The 27459-nt window shown below is 52.9% G+C and overlaps 1 protein-coding gene across 3 annotated transcripts in view; it reads right to left on the reverse strand.

Moving 5' to 3' along the window:
* The window catches only part of DSCAML1 (DS cell adhesion molecule like 1), a 322440-nt gene that overhangs the window by 278310 nt on the left and 16671 nt on the right, over nucleotides 1-27459 (reverse strand). For all 3 annotated transcript variants that reach the window (XM_036919865.2, XM_036919868.2, XM_036919869.2), the window contains exon 3: nucleotides 25511-25657. In XM_036919865.2, the coding sequence (XP_036775760.2) occupies nucleotides 25511-25657 (147 nt within the window). The remainder of the gene's footprint in view (nucleotides 1-25510; nucleotides 25658-27459) is intronic.

A 27459-nucleotide genomic window follows, 5' to 3' on the forward strand; every position in this document is an offset into this window, starting at 1 on the left:
CATCAGTGAATTGTTATTGTCATCCAGCACTTGGCAAACACGTTAGGCACCTTGAATATGGGCATTTGGGAGCAGGCCACGGGTCAGAAGACTAGGACCTGGCCTCATGCGAGGGCTGTCCCCAGCTGGCTCTGTGGCCCTGGGAGGTGCCTTCCAAAGGGCTCTGCGCTCTTTTCTGTGCCTCTTGCCCTGTGACAGGGACTCCAGGAGGCCCAGGGAGGCACGGTGGGACCTGTGCAGCAGTCTCCTGAGATCCAAGCCACCTTCCCAGCTGCCGTCAGAGGCATCTTCCCGAAATACACTCCTGCCCACACCACCTCCCCCTGAGAACCCCTAGCAGGGCGCTGCTGGCAACCCGGGCCCGCGGCGCTCACTCCCAGGCGGCTGCTCTCCTGCTCGCCCAGACCTTTGCACCGTGCAGGTCCCGCGGCCGGGAGCCACTCTCCTGGGTAGCTCCTCACCTGATGACTCCTGCATGTGCTTCAAGTCTGAAATCTCAGGTCCTGCACGGAGCCTCCCTGGGCAGGCCCGGCGCCTCGCCCCAGGGCTCGCTTAGCGTGCACACGTGGCCAGTACAGCGCATACTAACGCAGGGTTAGAACCTGGAGGTCTGCGAGGTCTGGGCCATCCTGGAGGAAGGATGCCCGGCAGCACTCGATCAATGACAGATGAGTAGGAATGAATGAATCCGATCCAAGAGCCACCCAGGCCGCCCTGCCACGGGGGCCCAGGTGCCAGGCTCTCCCCGTTCCCTGCCAGGCCACACCAACAGTGTCTATTGCCTCTGCTGACCCGGCCTGATGGCCCTTCCTTAAACCCGACCTTCCCCTCACCTTCCCTCTGAAACAAGTCAGACACAACAAAGTTGATTCTTTTCTTTTTAGCAGCAGCCTCAAATCCTAAGCTGCAGTGGAGGGTTTTTTCAAATTCTAGGCACTGCCTGCTGTAATCCTGGCCCAGGCCTGCTTGCGGACCCCCTGCCAGGCAGCCTGGGTACTCCTGTGCCCTGGGCGACCTGCTCGCAGTCAGTCAGTAAGTACTCACCATCCCTCCCCAGCCCCATCCAAGCACCGCCATCAGCACAATGCTAAGGGCAGGCTGGAGGGCCGGATGGCTCCACGAAAACCCACCCCATTCAGAAGCACAGGAACCAAGAAAAACAGCAACTGGACTGTGCAGAGGAGGGCCTAGCCTACCACCGCAGCAGGCAGCTCACTGACCTCGGGAGGCCGGGGCTGCGTGGGTCACGGAACCTGGAAGCTTCGCGACCTGGGACCGCTCACCCAAGTCCTCCGACCTCAGTTCCTCCTGAAACACGGCAGGATGATACCCGGCTCACAGAACCACGCTGTGCACAGCACACGGTCCTTCATACGCTGCTGGAGCCCTGTCCTGAGGGTTCAGACGAGTCCAAGTATTCAGGTCAGACTGAAACGCAAGGTGATCAGAGGCAAAGGCGCGAGCAAAGATGAGTTCACAGGGAAGCCACCAAGTTCTTCAGTAAGGGGAAAGATCTTAGAGGCCATCTGGGTGACTCCTTCCCCCACACACGTTTCCCTTCCACAGGCCTCATAAAATGCCAGGAGGAGCACAAGCTTGGTAGGACACAGACCTGCTCTGCTATTTACAGGCTGTGTGACCTTGGGAAAATGACTTAACCTCTCTGAGCTTATTGCCTCCTGTGCAATATGGAGATGACAAACTGCAGATGGTCATGAGAAAGTGAACACAAAGCAAGAACACGTGGCACACAGTAGGCACTCAGTACGTGGTGACTAAGTATGATCATTTGGCCCTGCTTTGGACACACTGAGTAACAGTGAGTCATACCTCGTGCGGGAATCTAAGCCACTGCTTGACGGCTTTGTTAGAAAGGTCCCACTGACACTGCATGGCCTCCGCCCTCCTGGTCCTGCCTCTGGACCCTCATGAAGAAGGCCCACTGTGCCTTCCCTCCGGCAGCACCTCCGACATTGAAAGGTAAGCAGGAACCACGTCCCCGCAAGTCTTTTCTTCTCGGGCTACGCAGCCGCATTCTGCCCGCTCTTTGGTTAAGACCTGACTCTCCCTCATCAGGCACCATCAACACTTTCCAGGGAGGGGCCCAGGACACGCAGGGCACAGGTTCCCGCAGTGGGGCAGAGTGCAGGCGCCCAGCCCCAGGCCCTCTGGTGCCTGCAGCCCTCTGAATATGTGGATGTGAGGAGAGGGGACCTGGCACCCAGGCTGGCGCTGAGGAGCCCAGCACAGCTACGATGCCCAGGAACCTAGGGCTCGGGGGCCTTGCTGACCCCTGCTTGGGGAGACCCAACCATCTAGGGAGGGAGCAAAGGGCTTGCACCCCTACCTCTTCTCTGCCCACCTCCATCAGAGCAGACCAATGGGTGGGACGGCAGCAGGAGAGGCCAGGGGTGCTCTGGGCAGCAAGTTCCTGGGACCCCGCTGTCCAGCCCCTCTGCTGGCTGAGAGGAGCTGGTTGGGTGAGGTTCCAGGTGGCTCTGCAGTCCTGCAGCCCAGGACCCACCCTCTGCACAGGCCTGTAGGGCCCTGCTGGGCTCTGGGGCAGGGGCCCTGGGGTCTCCCCCGGCCTTCTCCTGTGTGGGTGGCACAGCCCCATCCCGGAGAGGAGCCCGCACCCAGAACTGCAGAAGAGGGAAGGGCGAAGCCCAGAACCACGGCGCCTCCTCCTGCTCTCTGCGCCCTGGTCTCATCTGGGCCAGATGGGGTGTGAGCCAGGATGTGGGCTTGGAAACATGCTGGGAACCAGATGCTGCCACGGAGCCGTGCCTTCCCAGGTAAATAAATTACACACCAACCACAAACAATCTGCTGCCTGCCGCTGCCCGTTCAGAGGGTGTCCTGTACACGGGAAGGAGCTTCCTCAGGGATGGAGCTGTACATCCTGGTAGCAGGTGGGGACCGGGGTGCAGGAGGGGCTGTGACCTGCTGGGACCCACCCCACATCTCTGGCGCTCCCTATGTGTTACCCTGGACACCTCAGGGCACTGGCTGGAAAAGGAACTTTGTAAGCACCCACTGAGAGGGCAGCAGAGAACAGTGAACCCACCCACTGCTGGAGAGGAGGGTGACCTGGGTCCTGGGCAAGATGCTAAGGGGCAGACACGCATGACCCCAGCCTGCCTTGGGGGCTCCTTATGGGCTAAGCTGAATCACAGGGAAGGCAGCAGGGCTGGGAGCTTTGCATGGACGTAAAGTACACGCAACACAGAGCAGAGGACGGAAGGAACTCTCCTTCCAGCAGGGAAGGTAGAGACTCAATCTGAGATGGCCTGATGAATAGGAGGTGCTGGAATGGACAAGCCAGGGGTCTGTGCAAACTTGAGCTCTGGGGGTTCTTCATGAGAGCAGACACGCAGACCACTGGAGACCTGAGCAGGGAACATGGACACGTAGGGCGACAAGCCTGTGCCCAGACAATGTCTGACATACCAGGATTCTGTCTAGCTGAGAAGAGGCCCTGAGGAGTGATAGCTCAGTAGTTGGGGGCCTGCATTCCTCTTCTCCCTTTGCCCCCAGCAAACCTTCTGGGCCTGGGTCTCTCCTCTGGGGAATATCGGCTCAAGGGGAGTAGTTGGGGGGAGACAGAATAATGGAGGACTGATCCTTCCACGGGCGGTGGGGCAGCACTGAGGGAACCCCATGCTCAGGAACTGCCCCCGGCCCCTGCAGATGCTGCCCTGGCACTGGCCTTACTCTCACTCTTACTGGGGGGAGCCGGGGAGGGCTGGTCTTGGCAGGTAAAGACAGCTGTGTCTTTGTGGGGCCCAGGGTAGGGGCAGTTTAGGGGCACTGTGCTCCTTCAGCGAAACGAGAGGAGGCGTGTTCTCAGTGTCCACCAGGGACAGTAAATCATGCAGGTGACCACACTGGGGGCCCTTCCAACGGCTTGTGACCAAGAAACCTAGAAAAACTGTCAACTAGTGAAAGGTGGGACCTGCGGGCACAGGCACTGGGCAGAGAAGGGTAAGTAACTCCCAATAAACATCCATCAAGGGTCTACTGGGTGTGACTACTCCTGGCCAAGCACATGGGCTGTGGCATGCCTGCCAGTCTTCCCGGGGGTGAGCGAGGGAGGGATAACAGGACACTGAGTGTAGGCCTCTGTGTTAATTCTAATCCCAAAGTGAAGCCTCCAGTGGAAAAATCCCTGGCCTGGGGGTCAGGAGACTGGATCAGATCAGACAGTACCTCGCGCAAATGAGCAGAATCCACACCTTATGAAAATATCTGAATTCACCAGGCAGGCTGGACTGAGATTGTACAACAGGACTACTGCCCTCCAAGGGCTTATGTTCCCCATGGGCTCACGGGGCAGGGCGGCAGGGGAGGGAGGTCCCCCAGCCTGCTCCAGCCCAGGGTGGGCTCTGAGCTCCCTCTGCCCTGCCTCCAGCCCAGCCCCCTCAGGCCCCCTGCCGAGGCCTCGCTTTTTTTGGTTTTTCCAAGGTTTCCATTTGGGGGCGGCCAGGGGCTGAGGGCGGGGGCTGCCCATGCATGCGTGTTTGTGTGTGTTTGTGTATGCGCAGGCGTGTTGTTGGCACAGACGTGACTCTGCATTATCCAGGCCCGTAATGAGTCCTCATTGCAATGGGTTTGATGGAATAATTATATTCTGGAAAAACTGCAGGAAACTGCGTTCCACTTCTTAAAGGGCAGGATCATCAAACATTTGTGCTACATTATTTGCAGTCACACCTTCTGCGGCATCTGCTCCCTTAAAAAAAAAATCTCCAACTCCAATCTGATCTGAATATATAAATCTGAATTATCACAGCAAAGGCGATATGCTCACACCTTTTTTCTTTTTTTTTTTTTATCTGTTGCCATGGTGATTAGATAAAATTCACGCCAAGTCTCCAGGGAAGGATGGAATTATTTCAGACAGTTTCTCACCCCTCTCAAGCTACTTCTCTCTGTAACATGCCTGGGCACCATCTCTGGGCTTGGGCAGGAAGACAGGCAGGAGACGCGGGCACCACTCTTTGGGAAGCCATGGACAAGAAGAGGAGATCTCATCTTTCAGAGAAGCCTCTGATGCCCAAGCAGAAGAGCAAGCCACAGAGCAGGCAACATGCCCTCAATTCAGAGCTTCCTCAGCAACCCCTGAAGCTACCTGAGGAGAAAAATGGCGGCTCAGAGGGTGAAAGACAGTGACCTTGTTCAAGGTCAAGGCAACAGGAGTTGCAGACATTGACCCAGGGCCACGGCTCTACCCTTCCCAGGTGGAGCTGAGCAAGGAAAGAGGTTTGCCTTGAAAGGAGTCTCAACTTTCTATGCCAGGTCAGCGTCTGGATCCACTTTCCATCCGGGCTTCCCCAGACTAAGATTCTCACAAGGGCTAATTATCAATGGATGTCATTTATCAAAAGGTTTTTTTTGTCAAGGGCATTATTGACCTAATTGTCCTTTAATACCACCAGTTCACACAGAACCTCTGCTGTGTGTCACTTCAGTGATCCAGAGTATAGCGCAGAAGGCAGTCTCTCCTCCCTAGCATGAGCCTTCTCATTTCTGTCAAAAGGCCCCAATTCCAGGGTAGGGGAAATAGGAGCTCTGAGCTCTGATTCTGGGAGGCCCTTTTTTCTGAAGCCTCAGGGAACTGAGCTATAAAAGCTGAGAGTAGCTCATTACTAAAGCCACAGCTGAGCAAGAAGCAGAAAGCCAAAACTTACAGGGTGGGACAATAATTTGTGTTTATTTACCCCAGTGGCTCATGTTAGGGCCGGACTGATGAAGAGGAAGGGGGCTGGGACACAGAATTCTTAGTGATCTCACAGCAGTGTTTGCCCCACAGGGAGTTAGGAGAGAGGGTCTAGGGGGTGGGAAAGGACACTGGGTCTCCCAGGGGGCTTAATCCAGCCCCCTCCAGGCCAGCACACGTTGAGGAAAAGGGCCCCCAGCAGGTCACTGGGACAAAGAAGACTGCCTTGAGGATTAGCCAGAGAATGTCTGCTTCTGGTTGCTGACTTAGACCAGCACAGGTCTAGCCAGAGTGGCCAGAGAAGTGACAAGGTCTGGGGACCAGGATGCTGCCATTTGCTAGAGTCTCTGTGTGAACCTGCCAAGCACTGTTTTCTCTCTGGGCCTCAGTTTCCCCCTCTGAGAATGAGGGAGAAGAAGCCTATTTCTGTCACTGTTGGGAAACATTACAAATTCTAAGGATGGCGTGGGGTTAGCCTGAGGGCCCCACGGGAAGGCATGGACACAAGGGACACGGAGCAGACCTTGGCCCAGCACATGGGGGTGCTCGGTGAAGTGAGCCAGGAAGAGTGATTTTGCAAGCCTGCCCTGCCTCTTGGCTCACAGCTGTCCCGGGGCAGCTGCGACCAGAAACGGTCGGGGAGTCAGGCAGCCCTGGCTGAGAATCCCACCAGTGCCACTTATGAGCTCTTCGCCTGGGGCAATGCAACCTCTCTAAACCTCTGTTGTAAAATGGGAATAAATTTAAACCTACCTCTGGGTTTATCTTAGGTTTAAATGGTACGAAATCTAGGAAGCATTTCGTGTAGCGCTTGGCATATAGTAAAGGCTCAATAAATGGTAGCTGAGATGATGGTGATGCTGAAGAATAAGAAAGACAAGCACAAGCACAGCACCATTTTAGCCAAGGGAGACGCTGAAGCGGTGCAGGCCTGAGGGGTGGGAGGCCTGTGCCCCAGTTCGTTCTCTGCCATCTGTTGCCACCGTGTTTTGGGGCATGTCACTTAGTGTTAGAGCCTTAATCTTCACTTACGAAATGAGAATCTACTCTGTTGTGAACTTGTGTGATGAGTGCTTTTATTTTTGATTTTCAAATGAGAAAAGGGGGCTCTAAGAAGTTAAGCACCAGAAGTTGCACAGGGTCACATATTGGTCAGTGGCTGAGCTGGGATGCACCCCCAGGGGTAAGAGGTCTCCCTGGGCTTCAAAAACAATGTGCATAACATGAGATGACGGATGTACCCTTCTGGGGAGTGTCAAGATGGTACGTGGCTACGCTGCCACATTTCAGCAATGGTTGGGAGGACCACCTCAAATCAGCAGAGCAGATCTGTGAGTTGATGGGGCTGAGGTGCAGCTGCCGCTTACCCTGCCTGCTGCCAGGACAGGAGGCCAGAGAGATGGTTCTAGACAGCCTGGTTCTGATCCCAGCTCTGTCACTAATTATATATAACTCTGGACTAAAATACCTCCAAGGTCTCTCCCAGTGCTAAGCATCTGTGATTCTACAATCATTCACTGGGGAGCAGGTAAAATATTGTTGCAAAGGAGAGACTCGGGCTTGACCGAAGGACAACCAGGGGAGACGGGAGAAGACAGGGCCACCAGGCATGCATGTAGGCAGCTCTAAAAGATCCCGGAGTCCTTTCCCTTTAAGAGGAGCAAAGATCCCTGACTTTTGAATTAGGGCTGTGCAAGCCTGGAAGGGGGAGGGGGCAGACAAGCCCCCTGAGTCTAGAGATTCAAAGGCACCCTGCTCCTGTGAGATGCAGAAACTCTTAATTGGAGCTGTGTGTGCACCCAGCACCGATCACTCCATGATGTGCCTTTCTGAAGTGCAGAAGGCAGCCCTTCATTAAATCCGACACCAGGGAATTAATTCAACTCAGCGCCGTCACTCTGTCTCCATCACCCGTTCTCCTCAACAGCCATTGCTCCTTGATCTTCCCACCTTCATGTCGAAAGTTCTCCTTAGGAGGAAAGCTTCCCCTGCCTGTCACCTGAGCTATGACTATATTGTGGGCAGGCCCCAGGGGCCAGATTGGGAGGGCACGGCAAGGACGGGTGGGTGGCAGGTGGACAGACGGACTGGCACACACACACCTTCACAGAAAGAAGGCGAGGGGACGGGTCACGGGCCATGACAGATGCTTCACCACCAGCAGAAGGAAGGATTTGAAAGCTGCTGGTGACAGCTACCAGGCTCACCCCCTTTTAGCTATTCTTGAAACAGTGACTTTATAATTAAAGTCCCTCTGGGAGGATTCATATGGAGACAGAGGAGGGAGAGAAAGAGACGTGGCTGCAGGGAAGCCCCCTGGTGCCCTGGCACTGCCATGGTCCCTCCTCACCCACAGACAGCCACAGCCTCCAAGCCGGCCCTCACTGCCTACTGGCACCTTCCTGCCTACGTACTATGTTCCCCCCCGTTTCCTCTCGACTCCACAAACAGGTACGCCACGCGCAGAGATCTCAGCCCTAAATGCACCAGGCGGGACCTGGGGGCAGGCAGATCCCCAGCCCACCTCCACGGGAACTGGCCACTCGCACTGCGGCCAACCTCCTCCTCCAGCCCCGGCACCCCAGTCCACATGCTCTCTGTTCCACCTGTGCTGAGAAGCCGAACACTTGGGAAGCGTTGCCCTGAGGTGCCAGACTCTCAGACCTGCCGTCCAGGGAAACGAGGCTTTCAGAGATGTCTGTGACTTCTATTGTAAGTCTGATTCTTCTTTCTCTATGGAGCCCCCAAAGATCTGCCCAGAGCTTGTAAGGGAATACACAACACTCACAAGACCAGGGGTAGGAAGTGTGGATACTGTGCCCGCCAATTTATGATTGAAGAGAAGGCTTCCCTAAAGAAAGGAGGCAGATCCCCCAGGGAGTTATCAGCAGCAGGTCCCGGCTGCTGGCTGAGCTGAGGAATAGCCACAGGAATAACACCAGTGAAACAGCAATCCTGTCAGCGTCCGCATCTTACAGACGAGGAAGCCCTGAGAAGCCAACCTGCCCGAGGTGGGAGCCGGCTGAGACCCAGTCCCTGGCCTCCGGCCCCTCCGGCCGGCTTGCTCTCTCCTCCACCACAACTTCCTCCCTTTGGAAGATTCCCACTCGCTCAGGAATTCCGAGCAGACAACATCTCCTCTTGACTATAATCAAATCACAGAGTTGAGTCAGATATGCGAACCGAGCCATTTTTAGAGTTCGTGGCTTTGTTTTTAACCTTCTTAAGAAATTCTGACATTTCCATTTCATCGAGTCACAAAATCAGATCATCCTCTCCCCACCCGCAGGGGCCTCCAGGTGTCGGGGCTGACACCACGGAAAGAACGGAGCACCTGGCCGCAGAGTGCAGAGGGCAGCCTGGCATCGCCGACGCAGACACGCACCTGCACCCGTCCCTCTGAGAGCACCGTCTCTAGTGTGCCTCGAGTCCCTATCACACCCTCTGCCACCCAGTCCAGAGTGGGGGACAGGGAGGAAGGCCACCCAGACTGGTGGGTGCCCAGTGGACTCCCAGGGACAGGGATGCTTCTGTGAGGTTTATGTCACCCCGTCTCCCAAAAGCCTTCAGGACAGTCTGCAAGATGCACGCAGGCCTACATGAGGGTGGGGTTTTTGTGACAATCAGGAAGGAGGGGGATGCCACCTTCAGCCAGCGTCAGGACAGAGCTGAAGAGCATTCCTGCGACATGGAGCGGAGAACGAGAATTTGGCAGAGTTGGGCAGCAGGAGCCAGTGGTGGCCAGGAGTCTATAAGCTGTGTCCCGGGAACCCGCAGACATCTTGTGAAGGGCATGGGACATGTCCAAGGATGTAGAATTAAGATGAGAGGCAATTTTGTAGCTTTGAAGAGGCAAGGGCCATCCTATTGATATCTGGGTTACAGAAAAATACTATCACTCTTATTTTAGAAATGAGGAATTGAGAAATTCAGGTAAAGCGCCCAGAGCTCTGAGAGCTAGTGAGCTCAGAGGCAGCCAGCACCACGAGGTGGCCGAGGGAGAAGCTGACGCCGGGCTGAACTGGGGACACAGCCCGCTCCGGCCAAGGAGGGGGGCTCGAGGCTCACGGGCCCTCTGTTCATACCATCTGTGATGTGGGGCGCTCACTCGGGGCCTGGGCTTTGAGAAAGATGTTGACAGACGGGCACGGCCAGAGGTGGCAGCCGGGGCGAGATCAGCTCAGATCGTAGACGAGGCTGCTGCACAAATGGGCTCTTCAGCCAGGGAAGGGGCACTGGGGTCGGGGACGGAAGGAGGCGAGAGCTGTCCTCTGGTAACTGAAGGGTGCCACAGGGAAGGAAGAACACTTACTCTGCAGAAGTCTGGGGGTGAGAAGGGGACACGAGGGGGCCCTGAGGGGTGAGTTTCATGAAAGTACATGTTAGCCCAATGCAAGAAGGAGCTCAACAAAATGGGACCTTGATTAAGACGCCGCAGCCGCCTCACCAGATACCTGCACTTAAATATGGGTGCTCCGTTTTCAAAACCACTTCACACTGCAGCACCTCAACACCTACTCGCAAAATTTAGAGAACTACAAAAAAGAAAACGGAAATCACTGCCCATCTCACTACCCAGAGACAGCCACATCAATCACTAACAGAAAGTAGTTCTTTCAAGATATTCACCTAATACAACTAGATTATTTTAACCAACTGGGATCCTACCACTTAGATATAACGTATTTTCCACTTAACATCATATTATGATCTTTTTCTCGTGTAATTAGAAATGCACTGGAATATTTCATTGCGTTATTGTGCCATAAATTATTTAACCATTCCTCTATTCTTGGATATTTAGGATTTAAAAATGGTTTCGCTGTTGTGAACAACATTGCAGTCAGCAGAAATCTTTATTGCCGTCTTTGGTTCCTTTTTAAGGACAGAGCCGGAAGGATACGGACACTCATGGCTTTAGAGACATATTGCCAAACTGTCTCCCAGAAAGGTTGTGCCAGTGTCTCCTTACATCGGCAGAATGTGAGCGTGCCCAACTATCCACACGCCTGCCAACATCACCTCAAGGTTTTCCTAGAAAGAGGAATCCTCCATTGAAGAGCAGATTCCATACAGCACTTTTCAGGAACAAGTCTGTTACATGCCTTCTTAGGATAAACAAGGTACAAACTGTTTTGTGCACACACACACACACTGGTACCTACGCTACTTTGTGTTCTTCGCAGACTCTGGCGATACTTCCAGACCTAGGAGGGTCTCGGTGGGAATCCAGCCTCAGGAGAAGGAGACAGCCTCCTTTGCCTGGAGCAGGATGCTCCTTGAGGCCTGGGCCCCAGGCCCAGTCAAGGCCACAGGTGGGGCTATTACCTGATCGGGGGATCGGGCACCACGGTTTCCAAGGCCCCTTGCAGCCCTGACAAGCCAATTCTACCATCTGCGTGTGCCCCCCGGGCACTTGGATATGGAAGAAAGCAGGGAAAACAGAGAAGGGCCGGACAGGGGAAATGGGTGTTGCAGGAAAAACTGAAATAAAGCTAGGTGTTCTAAAAGCCAGAGCAACTGCAGCAGCTGGTGAGCCTGCCTGCCCTCTGCCCAGGAGCTCGCTCTGTGCTCCAGGTCCCCAGGCGGCTTTTGCCCAGGATCCCTGGGGGGGTCACCTTTCTCTCCCAGCTTTCCTGGTTTGCTAGGACCTGAGCTCCCAGCTTTCTCTTGTAATTTGAGCCGGAATAGGGAGTAAACCTCTCAAAGAGGTAATTATCTGGGCCTCTCCCCCCATCCCCAGGTTACCTGTCCCTACCTAGCTGGCCTCTGACACTGCCCCACTGCCCCTTAGGACAGAGGACACGTGGAGGGCTGCCAGGACACTCCCCAGTTCCCAGCCCTTCGGGCGGCGACACTGCAAGGGCGCCTCACAGCCCCGGGAATTCTCCCAGGATTCTTCATTTCCAGTGGCTTTGGGTCTCCAGACTCTCATTAAACCGGGAAACAGATTACAATGGGATCCCGAGGCAGATACATCTCTCCTCCTCTTATATTTACACCACTTTTAATTGTTGTTATTTAACAGCTCTTGAGCACCAACCCTGCCCAAGGTGGCCCGGGTGGGCAGAGAAGGCAGAAAATAGTTGGTGAAGAGCATAGCCGGGGTGGGGCTATGTGCCCTCACCTGCTCCTGGCCCACCAACACAAACCCTGCCCCCACCCAAAAAGATCACCCCTCTCCTGGCATTTGCACATTGTGTGAAATGGGTGCTTTTCTGATGAAAATACCAGGCATATAATAGAACAGGGTAAAACTAATATAAAAATACCCGTGTCTATTTTAGCTATATTTTCTCCAGACCCTTTTTTTAGAAGAAACATTTTAAAAAGTAAGACATTCTGAAAACAGTTTTGTTTGCCTCCATGGGCCCACTGCCTCCTTCCTCAGAGGTAAGCACCACCCTAAATATGGTGTTTTTCATTCTTAGGCCTGTTTTTACGCTTTTTCTACATATGCATGTCTCCAGAAACAATACAGGATACTGGTTTGCATGTTTCCAAACTTTATACAAATGGTACCATAATGTATGCACCCTTCTGCAATTTGCCTTTTCCATTCAACATTTTTTCACGCCATGTTCAGGCCGATTTGGAAAGGTCTGGTTCACATATTTCTCCTGCCCTATAGTATTTCATTGTCGGACTATAGCAAATTTAATTTGTCCGTATTGGTTTCCAGTTTTTTACTATCACAAACACAGCTTCCTTGACGATTCCTGTCTTGCACCTGTGCAAGAGTTTCTTTAAGGAATATGCATGTTGGAGCTCTTCTCTTAATGTGTCTATCTTCCCAGCAGGGTGCAAACCTGTCACTGTGTCCCCTGTGCCCAGCCTGACAGAGGATGCATGGGGCCCAACAGACTGTTAAATTGAACCGAGCTGAAAGGGATGTGGGACCATCCAGTCCAGCCCCTTCGCTTACAGTTGAGGAAGCTGATGTCCAGAGTAAGGTCATAAAAATCAGCTAGTGTGAGAGCTGGAACTGGGACCCAAGCCCCTCCCAGCCTTCCTAGCCTCATCCTTACCATGCACCGGGGAACTGGTGACTACAGACAAGAGATCCACAGGACAGAGGGGAAAGGCAAAGGGCAGAGAGGTGTCAGAGAGGTCACATCTGCCACCTGGCCTCCAGGTGAGACCTCACACCTGGACACATTCAGACTAAGACCTCAGATCTGGACACCCTGCCCCACATTGAAGCCTGACTTGGTGGTCCTTCCTTTGTCCTCCTACCCCAGTCCAGTGGAAGACACTGGAACTGGGAGACCCAGATGTCATGGCGGGAGGTAAGAGTGGGCTCTGGCAAGGGATGACTTGGGATTGAGTCCCCAATTCACCTCTTACTAACTGAGTGGTCTTGGGAGACATTCCCCACTCAAAATCTTCATGACTCCCAACCACACTTAATTACATACAGCTCCGTGCAGCACCAGTCACAGCCCACCCTTAAGTGTGTCCGGAGTTCCAGCCAAACCAGGCTGTCTTCCACAAGGAGCAGAGAAGCCTTTGTTCTCCCCTCCAGGATTTTACCACCCACTCCCCATCCCCCGTGGCCTCCCGCATTCAGAACCGGGATTTGCAACCCAGCAGTTCACCAGAATCACCTGAGGGGCTTTCACAACTACAGATGGTGTCATCTTACCCCCAGGGATCCTGGCTTAATTGTTTGGGGTTAGGTCTGGACACTGGTGGTTGTAAAAGCTCCCCAGGTGATTCCAAAGCTAAGAGCTGACAGGTCTAAAACACTCTGCCCTGCAGGAGCTCGGTCTGCCTAAACAATCCACTCTCCAGGACCCATAGGAAATGCGCTTTTTACATGCCACCTGCTCTAATCACAGAGATGGGGCTCCCCACCTGAGCCCCCAGAGACTATGGCGCTCCTGCATCCTCACCATACTCTGCTTTGGGTGGGGGTCACTTGCATCCCAAGCTCATCTGGCCTGTTAGACAGCAACCCCCTCAAAGACAGGCAGAGTCCCCCACATCTTCCATGCCTCTGCCCACTGTGCCTACACCTACACCTAACGGCCTCATTAAACAGTGACTGATTCAAGGCTGTCCGCAAAATGCAGAATACCTCCTTCACCCTCATTCTGGCCCAGAAGGCGGAGAGGGGACTGGGGAGCTGTCCTGTTTGTTCAGGAGAGGCGGCCGAGATCTGAGCGTACCCAGAGACACCCTGAGATAGACGGCCTATCCCACAGACAGATGTTCCGCAGCGCTTCTGGGGGTGGGGAGGTCTACGCAGATGAGCCTCTCTTCCCTTTCCAGAGGCAAAAACTGAGGGTGTGTGAGTGCAGACAGGCACACACTCAATATGTATAAATTAGATCATGCATATTATTCATATATATACACATATATACATTTTAATTTAAATGAGTTTCTTTGATGTGTGGGAAGAGGAATTTCTCCAAATCCCTGGAGATCTTGAGCAAAGACCCTTGGGAATCACTGTCTACATAACACAGCATCTTGTGTACAAGAAGTGCTCAAAAAACATTTGCTAAATTAAATAATGAACTGAAAATTCAACCAACCCATTGTTGCTTTTGCTGACGTAGCCATTTACATAGATTCAGGGGATGAAGTCAAATAAGATACGGCACTGCCAGCCACAGCTCGATGGAGTTGGCGCCCTTTCCTGGGCGCAGGCCCTGAGTGGCGCAATTGCTTCCCTAGGCCTGTGCAACAGCAGGCTCTGGAATGTTCTAGATGCACACCTTTACCTTTCTGTGTCCATTCCAGGAAGTGGACAAGAGGAACCTAGCCATGTGCTCTCAGAAAGGATTCCTTTGCTTTACAAAGTCTCAGCGAGCCTAGAAGCCCACCACACAGACGATGAAGGTCATCTGATGCCTGGCTGACTCCAGTGCCCGGACAGCAGCTGAACTTGGAGCCCAGACTCCGCTCCCAGGTCCCACTGGCTGTCACAGTTTCTGTGTCTTACACTGTCATCAGCCTCTCAGCTGACTCTTCAGGATTCCAGAAGATTCCATGTCCCTAAAAATGTGGATATTCAGATATGCTCTGACCCCATAGTGGAGTGGAGGACTCTCTAGGTGTAAGAAGAAAACACTTCCACCTTAGAGCCCTTGGTGCCAGCCTGGGGCTCCTACTGCCCACTGGGCTAGAACGGACGAGGCTGTTTCTGGCTCACTTAGCTTAGCATGCAGCCAAGAGGGGCAGGTTTCAGCTGACAAGGACACATGCCTCAGCTCCTGGGGTCTCTGCACACAGCAGGATGCCTGGTGAACCACAAAGGCCAAAGTCATGATGGGGCTTGGATGTATGCCTTTTGTGGAAGCACCCTGCCTCTGCCCCAACATGAGGGTCTGTCGCCTCGATATCCCTATGCACTCATTCCTGAAGGCCAAGTGACCCCCACCCACCCGAGTATAACGAGAGCCGAGCTCACCCCAAGAGGCTCACAGACGGATGCTCATTCCTCGTGGAGATCACCCAGGCCTGGAGGGGAAGGTAACTGATCCTGGGACAGTGCGCTGGGCGACTGCTCAGCACCAGGAAAATTAAAAACCTACATATCAAGGATCTATATGTGGAAAAACAGATCTAGATAGAAAAATATTAACTACACATGGAAAACATATTTTCCCCATATAGAAAAAGTACATAATTTCTCATCCTCACAACTGATGAAAGTAAAGCTCAGAGCAATTAAAGGACCTGGCTAGGGTCACATGGCAAGTAAGGAGCAGGGCACAAATTTGAATCCCGATCTCTCTAAGGCCAGGGCACGCACCCTCTCAGCTTTGCCATACAGCTTCCCTCCAACAACAAGAGGCTCTAAGCAAACCCTCCCAATCTGGGGTATAACAGGAGCGAAGAAAGGCTTTAGTCTGGTAGCCACTGGGCCACACCCTTCCTTTCATTGCAACTCATGCCTTTTACAATCCAATGCGAAGGTCAGTGGCCTTCCTTGAACCTTCCCGTAGTCATTCAACAAACCTTGTCTGAGGGCCTACTATGTGCGGGTGTGCAGTGAGGCTCGCGGCATTATGGATTCAGGGCTTCCCCCCCCCGGACAGCACCCAGCACAGGCCGGTGCTCAGACCCATATCCTGTCCCCACGTGGCTCAAGCAGTGACATCTCGTTGATACTCAGCAGAGTTCCAAGTCACAGGCTTGGCAGGAAGTGCCAGCTATACATAGCTCTACCATTCTGTAAGCACCGTTGGCTTCTTCTGAATAAACGCTACCCCACATTAAGTGCCAGAACTCGGCAAGCTATACTGCATGTTTGCAATGAGATTGAGAACTAAAGGCAAGATTGATTCAGATGTGAACACCAGCAAAGCAAATGGGTTTTTGAAAACCCTATAATTTCCCTGCAACCCTTGACTTCACTAAACACACATTTTTAGACTACAGCACAGTTAGGTAGGCATTAAACAAAAATGAGGTAGTCTAATGATGATTTATGTGTAGGATAACCTTCTATAAAGAATTCTGCTCTGATTTCAGGATAACTTACAAAGGTGCCAACTTAACCAAACAATGCTGCTGGCTCCATGTCCACCGCCACGGCATGGTCCTAGGGCAGAGCATTTGCCTGCAACTGTCTTAAATCTGCGGAAATTCACCCAGTGGGCACTCCAGAAATGCAGTGCCTGCCACGAACTAAATGGAAAAGCAAAACACAACACATGCACACACCGCCAGAGGCACCTGTGAATACAGACATTTCTGCTTGACTGTGGAGCTGTGGCTGATGGTTCTGGAACCAATCAACTCGTGTGCAGTTACGGAGCAGCTCACCTGCCGGGAGACTGGAAGGGGTCCTGGGGAGCTGCAGGCATGTGCTCTGGGTGGGGCCTCAAGAGTTCTTGGGGTGCAGGCATTGAACCAGGGTCCTGGTGTATCCTACCTGGCTGTGTGACCTTGGGCAACCTTCTCAGTCCCCCCAAGCCTTGAGGTAGTCTAATGATGATTTATGTGTAGGATAACATACATAAATCTGTCTGGCCAGTGCAGATAAGAGCATGTGTCCTGATGGGATGGGAAGGATTTAATAAGGTGGAGCCTGGGACTGGGCTTTATAAACAGAAGAGTGCTATACGAATGACAGGTGACAGAGGCGGCCTGTCACCACCAGCAGGGCCGCAGGCAAACTGCTCTGGGCCCAGATCCTGCCCCACCACACCCTCACCCTATGGCCTTGGGAAGGGCACTGACCTCGTGGGCCTCCAGCTCCTCATCTGCAAAATGGAGATAATACAACCACCTGCTGCACACGACACCTTTAATTAAGAAAAATGACTCCTGAAAGGCACTTATCCCATAAAAGCTCAATAACTGGTCACTTATTTTCTGACTAACCACTATTATCACCACAACGAGCATTTCAGTTTAGGCCTCTGACTAGGGAGAGAATTCCTTTGCTGCTTCTGAATGCTCCCTTGTAAGCTCTAACCACAAAGTGTGTTTTAAGACTTCAGAAGGGAGGATTCTCTCTCCGTGCTCCAAGGAAGGAAATGAGGCTGTCTGAATCTGAGGCCCCTTCACCAGCAAAGCAAACTATGAACAAAAACAAACTTAAGGGCCAACTGCCTCTCTACAGCTGCCTTGGTGGGAGAGACAGCAATTGCTGTGAGTCCCTGGGATAAGCCTTTGGCCAGGCCCTTAGGTGTGTTACAAGGAAAGAGCTGGGGCTTTGGAGACTAAAGGGCTGGGTCTGAACCCAGGCCCTGCCACTGAGAGGCTATGTGACCTGGAGTGAATTGCTTGGCCTCTCTGAATCATTTCCTTTATACCTAAGAATTGGGGTAGCATGCCTCCCTCACAGGGTTGAGAGGACATCCAGGTGCAGGGTCCTGCATACATATGCATACTTATTTCCTCCCTTTTGCGTCTCTTCTAACTGCACAAGTCACCAAACCTCATTGCATCTCTTTGTCTGTAAAACAGGGAAGGTAACGGGGTTCCCGCCAGGAGCAAATGAGAAAAGCACCTTCTAAACCCTAGTGTTGTGCGGTTACAAGTTACCAGTGAACCATGTCTGAGCAGGTAGACCCGGGCGGTCTGCGGAGCTGAGCTCTGCTGTGCTGCTACCAAACCGCACGCCTTCATTCTTTCCCTCAGTGTAATCGTTACCAGATACCATGCATATCACAAGAGAATACAGAGATTAATACCCCTATGTCTCAGTCATTTTGTTTCCCGCATTCTGCCCGGATACCATCATGGACCATTTGAGATAAAAATGTCCTAGTGGTTGTCTGTCCAGCCCATCCTTCAGGGTTTTGTTGAGATCATGCCCCAGGGCAGCCATGTCTATGATCCCAGTACCACAGCTCCTCCCAGGCCTGCAGCCCCGGGTAAGCCAAGTTCTCCTTCCGACCCAGCACCCAGAACCACAGGCTGGACAAGTCATGAAACAGGACAATTTCCCCTTCTGTGTTTAGGCCCCTCCTTCTCCAAGAATTCAAGTATCCCCAGAGGCCTAATTTTATCTAAAGGTTTCCATTCGCAGTAGGTTTCATTGTACCCATTTCATAGATGAACCCACTGAGGCTCTGAAAATAACTTGCTGAAGGGCATGATTAGGACTTGCTGAATCCACAGCTTGTCTCCTTCCCACCACATCCCACTACCTCTACTGTGAACTGTCTGCTCATATCTGTTACCCAGTTTTCCATTGGGTTGCTTGTCTTTTGTTGATTTGCAACAGTCTTTAAAATATTTATTATTTTTTTTTATTTTGAGAGGCAATACAGTGTAGCACCTCGGAGCAAAAATAACAGAGTCTGAATGCATGAGTTTAAATCGCAGCTCCACCACCCACTAATGTCAGCTCCACCACTTAGCTTCTCTGTGCCTCAGGTTGTTATCGTAAAATGAGGGCATAACAGTCCCCTCATCAGATTGCAGTGAGGACTAAATGAGCTAGTGGAAAATGCTGATAACAGAGCTTGGCAACTTAGTACGTGCTCAATGAATATTAATCATTACCATCATGTTGTCCTTTTTCTTTTTTCTCTAGAACCAGGTGGGACCTTCATGAGTTAAACATCCTAGCGTCCTTTCCAGACTTCTCTCTCCACACCTCTGCTTTCCCTCCTGACCGCCCCATCCTCTCCTCCCCTGCTGTGCTGTCACCTCCATCCAAAGGGCTCTTTCTGTCCCCTTGGCCCCGGAATGTATTCCGACTGCAGGCCTCACTCCCTTTCACGATGCCCTACTGGGCAGCTGCCACCAGAGAGTGCCATCAGCTGCCTCTGTTGTATGTCTCAATGTTCCTCTTCATGGGAAGATACTATAAGCCCTCGACAGGAGCCGACCAAGGGAAGAAATGGGTCATGGGCACGTGTGACTCCTCTGCAGGGCCTGACACTGTGCCTAGCATCCAGCAGGGGCCCAAACCCCATTTGTGAAATTGCCTTGAGTGCACATGAGCCCAGGCTGCCCATCTCAACCCCTTTTCCCTACAACCCTAAAGAGGCAAGAACCAAGATTCCCGACTTTTCATCTAAACAGAACACAGGGGGACCCACAGAAGTGACCTCTCTCTGGGTAGCCCTGAAGCAGCTCGGCATAATGGGGACCGAGGGCACCAAACTTAAACCCTATAATGCCGCCAATGTGCTGTGTGACCTCACACGGGCCACCCTCCCTCCTCCCTGCCACACGACATCCCAGCAGCGGAGACACTGGCCCTCAGTCAGCTTCATTGATCATCGTCTGTGAGTGCTATAGGGGAGAGGCGTCTGAATAAAATATGAATCCTGTCCTTGGTGATGACACATTCTTGTAGGGGGATAACACAGATTTTAAAATATTACAGGACAAAATGCATTTATTCTCTTGAGTGGAACTGATAAAAGTTTGGAGGGAGTTCACAAAAGGATCCCCTAGAGGAAGGTTAATCTGGGTGATTTTTAAATGCATTCTTAGCAGAAACCAGGAAAGACATCATGGCAAAAGGGGTATTTGAACCACACTTTGAAAGACAGGTAGGTTTTAGACAAAGAAGGAAAGAAGTTTGGTTGTAAAAGGAAAGCACCCCATGGGTAGTTAAAAAAATGGGTCCTGAGAATGGGCAGGGAAGAAGTGGTGATGGGGGCGGAGGCACGAGAGCTCTGGTCTGTATCAGGAAATGAGGCAGGCCCCCAGGACCTGCAGCCCTTCCAGCCCTGGCAGCCCGCGACCCCATCCATCTGCAGCCTGCGTGCATCCAAGCCAGTTTCTAGGCACCACCTCGGCTCCCTCTCATCTCTACCATCCCCACCCACGCTGCTGTGGCAGGGAGCAGGGCCCGCTGGTCAGAGAGGACCCCACTGACCAGATTTCTGGAACCTGAGGTAGCCTTAGTATCAGCTTGAGAAAAATGCAATTAGTAAGTGGAATCTGCACTCCAAAGCAAAGCAGAATCATATTTGATTGTTTACTGTGTTGCGATTACCTGTCCCTGTCCATCAGAGCTGACAACATGAACTGAATCCTAAATTCCCGGATCAGGACAGTCTTTGTGTCTCCCACTGGGCCAAAAACAGAGCCAGAATAAAGTCTTCTTGTTAGAATGGCTGTTTTGTTCACTGATCTTTCAGCTGGAGATCTGTTGGCCTTCAGAAAGGCTAAAGCCTCTGGTCAATGCAAACACAGCCAGAGGTCAGTACAAGGGCTGGTGACATGTTTCTGTCCCCAGGCGAGAGCAGGAGACAGGGACGGGCCCTCTGCCTATGTTGGAAGCTGAGGACAGTCCATTCCTAATGAGAAGCCTGCTCTGGAGAGGCAGCAGGAGTAGGGGACCCAGGGAACCCAATTCAAACCCAGGCTGCATCCCTTGTAAGCTGTGTGACCTTGGGTAAGTTCCTTAACTTCTCTGGGCCTCAATGTCCTCGTTGATAAACTTGGAAGAAAAAGAACAACAAAACAAAAAAATGCCGTCTCTCTAAAAGGGTGGTTGTGAAGGTTAGAGATAATATAGTTCTCAATATGTAATACTGTCATTAATCTTGTTATTACTATTATGCTGTGACAGGTGCCATGAGGGCCCTGGAGATACAGAGATGAGAACGATCGAGCTGTCACCCTACTGTGGTAACCCAACAACCGCGATAAGCCAAGAGAGCGAAGCAGGTGCTCCATGGAAGCACAGGAGTGGTAAGTTCTGCCGGGAAGGCCTCATGGAAGGGGGCACAGGCGACCTAAGTTTCAAGGACAGAAGAGCATAGGGTATCAGTAAGGAAAGGTGGGTACAGTGCAGACCAGGCAGAGGAGACAGCAGGACCACATGAAGAGGTATGAAAACCCAGGGACAACTTGGAACCCTGGGACACTGAGGGCATGGGGAGGCTGCACACATGGACCCTCACCTCCAGCAAAGGTGGGCTGTGGGCAGGGAGCAGGGCCCGCTGGTCAGAGAGGACCCCACTGACCAGATTTCTCCTTGCACCTGCCTCTCTTCTTCCCCAGGGCACGCCCAGCCTGGCCGAAGCATGACTACACCCCATCTTCCAGGGCCCCATCAGCACAGACAAGCGAGTTGATCCAGCCCAGTCATCCAGAGCCGATACATCTGGCCCGCATCTGAACAGTGTCCAAAACTCCCCTCTGGGGCCAGGACAGCCAGTCAGGATGCCAGTGAAGGGCATGCCGGGAAACTCCCACAAGGAGCCCACATCGATATAATCAGGTCTGCTGGAAATTAAAAGCTATTAGCAACAGGACCGGATTTATCTTTATATCCAATAACATGCATTGTAATGGTGATCATGCAGATGGGAAATTAAACCACATCTTGGCCTCACTGGAGGCCTTAATTTTAATTTATGTGTATGCACAGCCCTTTGCCCTCTTACACCACCCCACCCCCTCTGGAGATTCTGTTCACCTCAAGACTAAATCCCCTGGGAGAAAAGTAAGGGGCAGGTGTCTGCCAGGGTGACAGGCTCTGTGCTCCTGCACACACATTTTTAAATGGCCCAACAGAAGGAAGATGGCCAACTTGGGGGAGGAGAAAGCGACAGGTGTGGCAGGTAGCCCTGGGGAAAGGCAGCACCTGGGGCTGTGTCTCCAGCCTCTGCTGCCCTAGGGGAGGGCACAGCCACAAGCCGCTTAGAGTTTCAGGAGCCTGTGCCAGGAAGCTTGTGTTCCTCCCAGCTGTGGCAGCTGGAGGGCTAACCTGTGAGCAAATACCCAACCCACAGAGCCAGTCTAGGCACCAAGTCTTCAATTCCTTCCAACCCCACTCAGAGAGGGGGGTTGAAGGGTGGGCCCCTCCTTCCGGGGCCTGTACCCACCCCACCAGGTCCCTTCCTCCCAGGGCATATGCTCTCCCCGTGGAGTTGTCTCACGGAGCCCTGGTGGACTCGCATCAGCCTCCTCGTCCCTCCTCCTGCTGTCTAGCACCTGCTCCTGCTGGCCCTGTGGTTTGCGGAGGATCTGGACCCAGCCCTGCAGACCCAGAGATCAGTCATCACTGTTCTCCGTGCTCCGGAAGCCAGCCCAAAGTGTCAGGGGGAAAGAACTCAGGCACCTCGGGCCTTGCTTACCCTCAAGGCAACCTAATTATGAAATGCCCTCCCCACCTTGAGAAGCGGCTGTCCAACTTCCCAGCCAAACACATACACGCTCACTCACACATACACACACACACACACACACACACATGCACACTGGGCACAGTATACGTATGGATGGCAGAGTCCTATTTTTATGAAAAAAATCAATAAACAATTTGCATTTTCCAAAATTAAAGCTTGCAGCACGTGAGCCCAAGTTCTAGCCTGGAGCGAGTGGAACTCCGCTCGGATTCTCATGGATTCCTCCGGGATCATGTTAGTTGGATTTACGTACTTTGGGAAGTCTGTCCCTGGATCTCAAACGTAGCTGTAGAAGGATCTAGAATGATTACAGATGGTGCTGGAGGGTTGGGCAGGGAAGAAAAATTCTCCAAGGCTAAAGGAAAGACGGGTTCTATAGAATCAAAGTTTAACTGAGCCCTGCAGATTAGCATCAGGCCCAGTTCCCTGATAATTATGTCTTCTGGGGCCTGCAGTCCAGTCTTGACATCAAAGACAGGCCTGCCTCGCCACCTACAAGGGCCGCCGGGGAAGCTCACTGCCTAACTAACCTTCCTTCTCTCCAGCCTGAGCTGGGCTTCTTGACACCCCTTCAGCCTTATCTCAGCGCGGCTGAGCGTTGTGCATGCTGTTCCTGTATTCCTTCAGGACCCTTCCAACCATCCATTCATGCCCTCCCCCAAACATTTAGTGAGCATTTGCCCCAAGCGTGCACAGTGGTGCACTAGGAGCCAGGGATGTGTGGGTGAAAACCCAGTTCCCACTGCTCAGTCTACTGGGGGACACAGACCCTAATACACAGTAGAAATACACACATCACGGGAGACAGCAGTACAAAGAGGAGAGCCTCTCTCCTCCACCCCACATTAATCACCATAGCTACAGCTGACCTCAGGGTGTCTCAGTCCTGTTTGAACATTTTACATATATTAACTCATCTCATTCTTACTTGAACCCTACGAAATAGGTCAATCATCATCCCCATTTTATTACAGTTGGGTAAACTGAGGCACAGAGGTGGTAAATGACTTGCCCAGCTGGTAAGCAATGGAGGGAGCTGAAGCCAGGCAGTCTGGTCTTAGGTCATAGGCGCATCATCATTGCACTTAACCGGCTTCCACAAAGTCTTCCTTCCCTAAAAAGCAGCATTGACTTCCTTCCCTTCCTGAGGCCCAGACACCCACTGCCCGCAACACACACCAACAGCCTCCCTTGCACTAGAGTAATGCTTTGCTGGACACATTTTACAGGTGCTGGGAGGCATTTTCATGAGGGGTTAAGTGCCCAGGCTGAAAGAACAGACCTGGGTTAAAGACCCCGGCCTCTGCTTAATAGATGTGGGACCCAGGCATTCCTTCCTTGAGTCTCAGCTTCTCCTTCTGTAAAGTGCAGGGGGATAAATAGGCTTACCTTTTTTTAATGAGTATAAACTGAGATCATATGTGAATGTTTCTTAGACTGATGTCTGGCATATAGTAAGCACTCAAAAATTATCTTAGTGAATATAACTCTAAGCCCAAAAACTCCTATGTCTAAGAATTACCTCATTTCTTTACATTCTTTAAATCACCTTCCATCCGACTCTGCTGGATAGACAGGACACTCAATCTCCATCAGCACTGGAGCTGCCCCTGCAGATGTGCCAAGGTCCAGGGTCTCTCTGGTGCTCACCAGCCCATTGCCCTGCCTGCACGATCCCTTTGGGTCTTAGACACAAGAATGAGGCCTCCATTCCAGACCCTGTGGAGCCACACACAGCCACCGCCGTGGCGTCCCACTGCTTCCCCCAGCTGCACTCACAGGCCTTCTGTCTCTGGCATTCGTTTGTTTCTGTTTGTTCTTCACCCCAGAGGTGTTCCTCCCCCAGCAGAACACCCGTCCTAACCTTTCCTGTTAGCTTATGGTTCTAGGAAAGGCAGGAAGAGCAGCTGTCTTCCAGTAGCTTTAGGATTCCTATCCTGCTACGAGCTGAGGCCAGGAGATACAATGGCCTGGCTGTCACTTAGCCCCGAGAGAAGGAGAAAGTACCACGAACAAAACACTAATTAAGGCCTCAATAAAAGGGGTCCTGCCCTGTTAGCTATGAACTGGCCTGAGCATCGGCTCTTCCCTGGCTGCACCCTGGCTGCACCTGGGGAGCTTTAAGAATGCTGATGCCCAGGTTCTCCTCCTGAGACACTGAGCTGGGGTTGGACCCAAGCACTGCTGTTTTCCAAAGAGCTCCCCAGGGATTCAAATGTGCAGCAGGACCCAGAATCCCTGCTTTGCAGGTCACACACACAGAAGTCTGTCTTCCCCAACTAACCTGTGAACCTTGAGCAACTAGAATTATTTCATGCGACCAGCGACAGCCCATCAATGCTTGGAGGTGCGCTCAGAGGGCCCTGGTCAAATTCCCCCGCTTCAGAGGAGGGAAACCCGAGGTCCGTGGTAGGGAGACGGGAGGGCAGGGGGTTCGGGGAAGCAGCAGAGCCCCCGCCGTGAGCCGGGATGAAGGGAGGTGCTAGAGCAGGGGAAGGACCACGGCCTTGTCACTGGACGCCTGGGGGTCCTGAGGCCGGGACGGCCTCTCTTGGGGTTTCTAGGCCTGCTTCCCTGTTGGAGGTACAACCCTGCTTAGGGAAAAGCAACCAGTAATAAAGGACTCACAGTCACGGCAGCTCTAGCAAGGCGAGCCTGCCGCGGGCCTGAGCCTCTTCTCCCACTCCAGGCAAGGAGGGAGGGCAGCTGGTATTCCGACGGGGCCTTTAGCCAACGCGAGAAAAAAGTGCGGCTCGCACGCCTGCTCGAGCCTGGTCCTCGGGAATCCGGTCTCCTTGCCCCCGTCACTCGGTACAGGAACACGGGCCGCGACCAGCCCCTCTCCCTCCTCCCCCGACAACCTTCCACACTTAGGGAGCTTCCAGCCTTGCCTCCCATCCCTAAGGACCAGGGCAAACAAAGACCCAGAGGTCGGGAATGACGGGGACCCCCCTCCTTTGGGGAAACAGGGCCCGTCCTGTGTCCGACGGGACCTTCCCACGCCCAGGAGGGGCCACCAGCACATGGGTTTTTACCGCCCCACAGAGCTGTCCCAAGCCAAGACCAAAGACACGTTTTGTCAAAGCATCACCAGAACGATAACCGACCGCTCACCAGAACCAACCTCAAGACCTCGTTAGCTCCACAAACGAGTCAGCGCGTCCACTTTCTCTCTCCCTCCCCCAGCACCCCCGCCGGCGGTGGCCCCACAGTTCCTTCTTACCTGGGATGATGGAGACCGTGTCCTTCTCCCAGGACACAACGCTAACATATTCCTGCACTGAAGAGGGGATGAGGCACTTGAAGACGGCCACGTTTCCACGCATTGACCTTTGATCCTCCACCCGGACGGTGTAGGGTTCCCTGAAAACTGCGGTGGGGAGAGGAGGGTATCACAAGGCTGGGCTGGGACATGGTGGGAAACAGAGAGCTGGCTCCATTCCCTTGGTACCCGCAGGCCTCACTCCCCTCCCGTCTCCCCCCACCTCCCATCTAGCCAGCCCAGAAGTTCCTGCCATGATTTTGTTCCTTCTTGAGTGGCTCCTTTTTCCAGCAACATCCCCCCTGCTCCCTGGGCAGCCTGCTGTCCCTCGACAAGATCAGAAATCCCCCTTCTAACCTCTCCAACTTTGGTGAGTATTAACAGACTCTATTAGATTGTCAGGGCCTTGCGGGCAGCCCTGTATTGAGATCACAGGCAACAAGGGGATATGTAGCTGACAACGAAATAAGCCAGAAGTCCTCTAAGGAAACCGCGCCTGATCTCCTGTTTCTGGGCTAAGAGTGGCAATGGTTTGGATGGTCGTGATGGTAATTTGCCAAGATAAAGACCGTGACACATGAGCCAACTACAGATTTTGGTGCCACTTCAACATCAAAGACAGCCTGGGAAAATGTAGTTTATATATTGAACTTTCTGGAAGGGCTTGGTGGTTTATAAGGACAATGGGAAATATTGAAACTGTGATATCTCTGAAAATGCAGAACCCCAGAGACATGGACGGTCTCCAGCATTCTCTAAAACAAGGCATCCCTGCTGCTCTCTCTTCCACCTGCGGCCACGGTCTACAGCCTGACCCCCGCCTCGCCCCTGTCCCCTGAGCTATCCCTCCCCCGCAGCACCAGTGGGGGCCCCGTCTCCATCCCTGGGTTGGTTGGCCTCCGGGGTACTGTCACTGTTACCGGCAGTTGCTCTCTGTGTCGGGTCCCGCGGTGGGCTGGCCTCTGCCTCTCCCTTGTCCTCCTCTGCCCGGCCTCTCCCAGGCCTCACTCCATCCTTCTACCCATTCTCTGCCAAGCAGAGCTGGCACATCCTGAACCCCACTGCCTAGCGACCTTGTCCCTCAGCAGGCACCTGGGCAGCGTGCCCTCCTGCTCTCTCTGCCACCGTTGCCAGGGCGACACTCAGGGTTGCCTCTGGCTGCACCTGCAGCCCCTCTGGCTTCATCAAGAGCCTCTTAATTGGTTGTGTTTCCAGTCAGGCCAGTCGTGCCCAGCCCTCCCCAGGCCTTTATTCTCTCCAGTCTCCCATGTTGTGATGGGGAGCAGACACAGTTGAGGTCCAGGAGAGAAGCCTGCCGGCTCTCTGAGGCCACAGTGTGCCCTTTCATGGGGCTCGGCATGGCACTGCCTGTGGGTGGATGTGGGGAGGATACAGAGGAGGTTAAGGGGAGCCAGCACTGGGGAGACACAGGGTGGTGGAGTGGAAGGGTGCGGCTTTGGGTGCACACCACCCAGGAGAGTTCTAGGGAGCCAGCAGAGGCCAGCGGTTAGGAGCATCAAACAAGCAGCCCCTGCCTCCTCCTGTGAGTAGCTATGTGACCCTGGACAAATGCTTGTTAGCCTTCTGCAGCCTCAGTTTCCTCATTTGTAAAAGGAAATAATAATATTAACAGTGGCAATAATGGCAGCACGTAGAAGTCCTGGCACATGGAAAGCACACAACAATGTCACTTGTCATTATGGCTACAACTTTGTGATTAACTATGGGACCTGAGGCAAGTGACTTCACCTGTCTTTATCTTAGTCCCCTCATTTGTAAGAAACACCTCAGAGGATTATTGTGAAAATGGTATCCTGACCCAAAGACAGGCATGTAATGGGAAATATGATGTCAACTTCTTCTTAGCCCAATGCTCTAGGCTGGGGAGGCCGGCAAGGGGCTCCAAATCC

The sequence above is a fragment of the Manis pentadactyla genome, chromosome 13, assembly GCF_030020395.1.
Source record: "Manis pentadactyla isolate mManPen7 chromosome 13, mManPen7.hap1, whole genome shotgun sequence".
Taxonomy (NCBI): Eukaryota; Metazoa; Chordata; class Mammalia; order Pholidota; family Manidae; genus Manis; species Manis pentadactyla.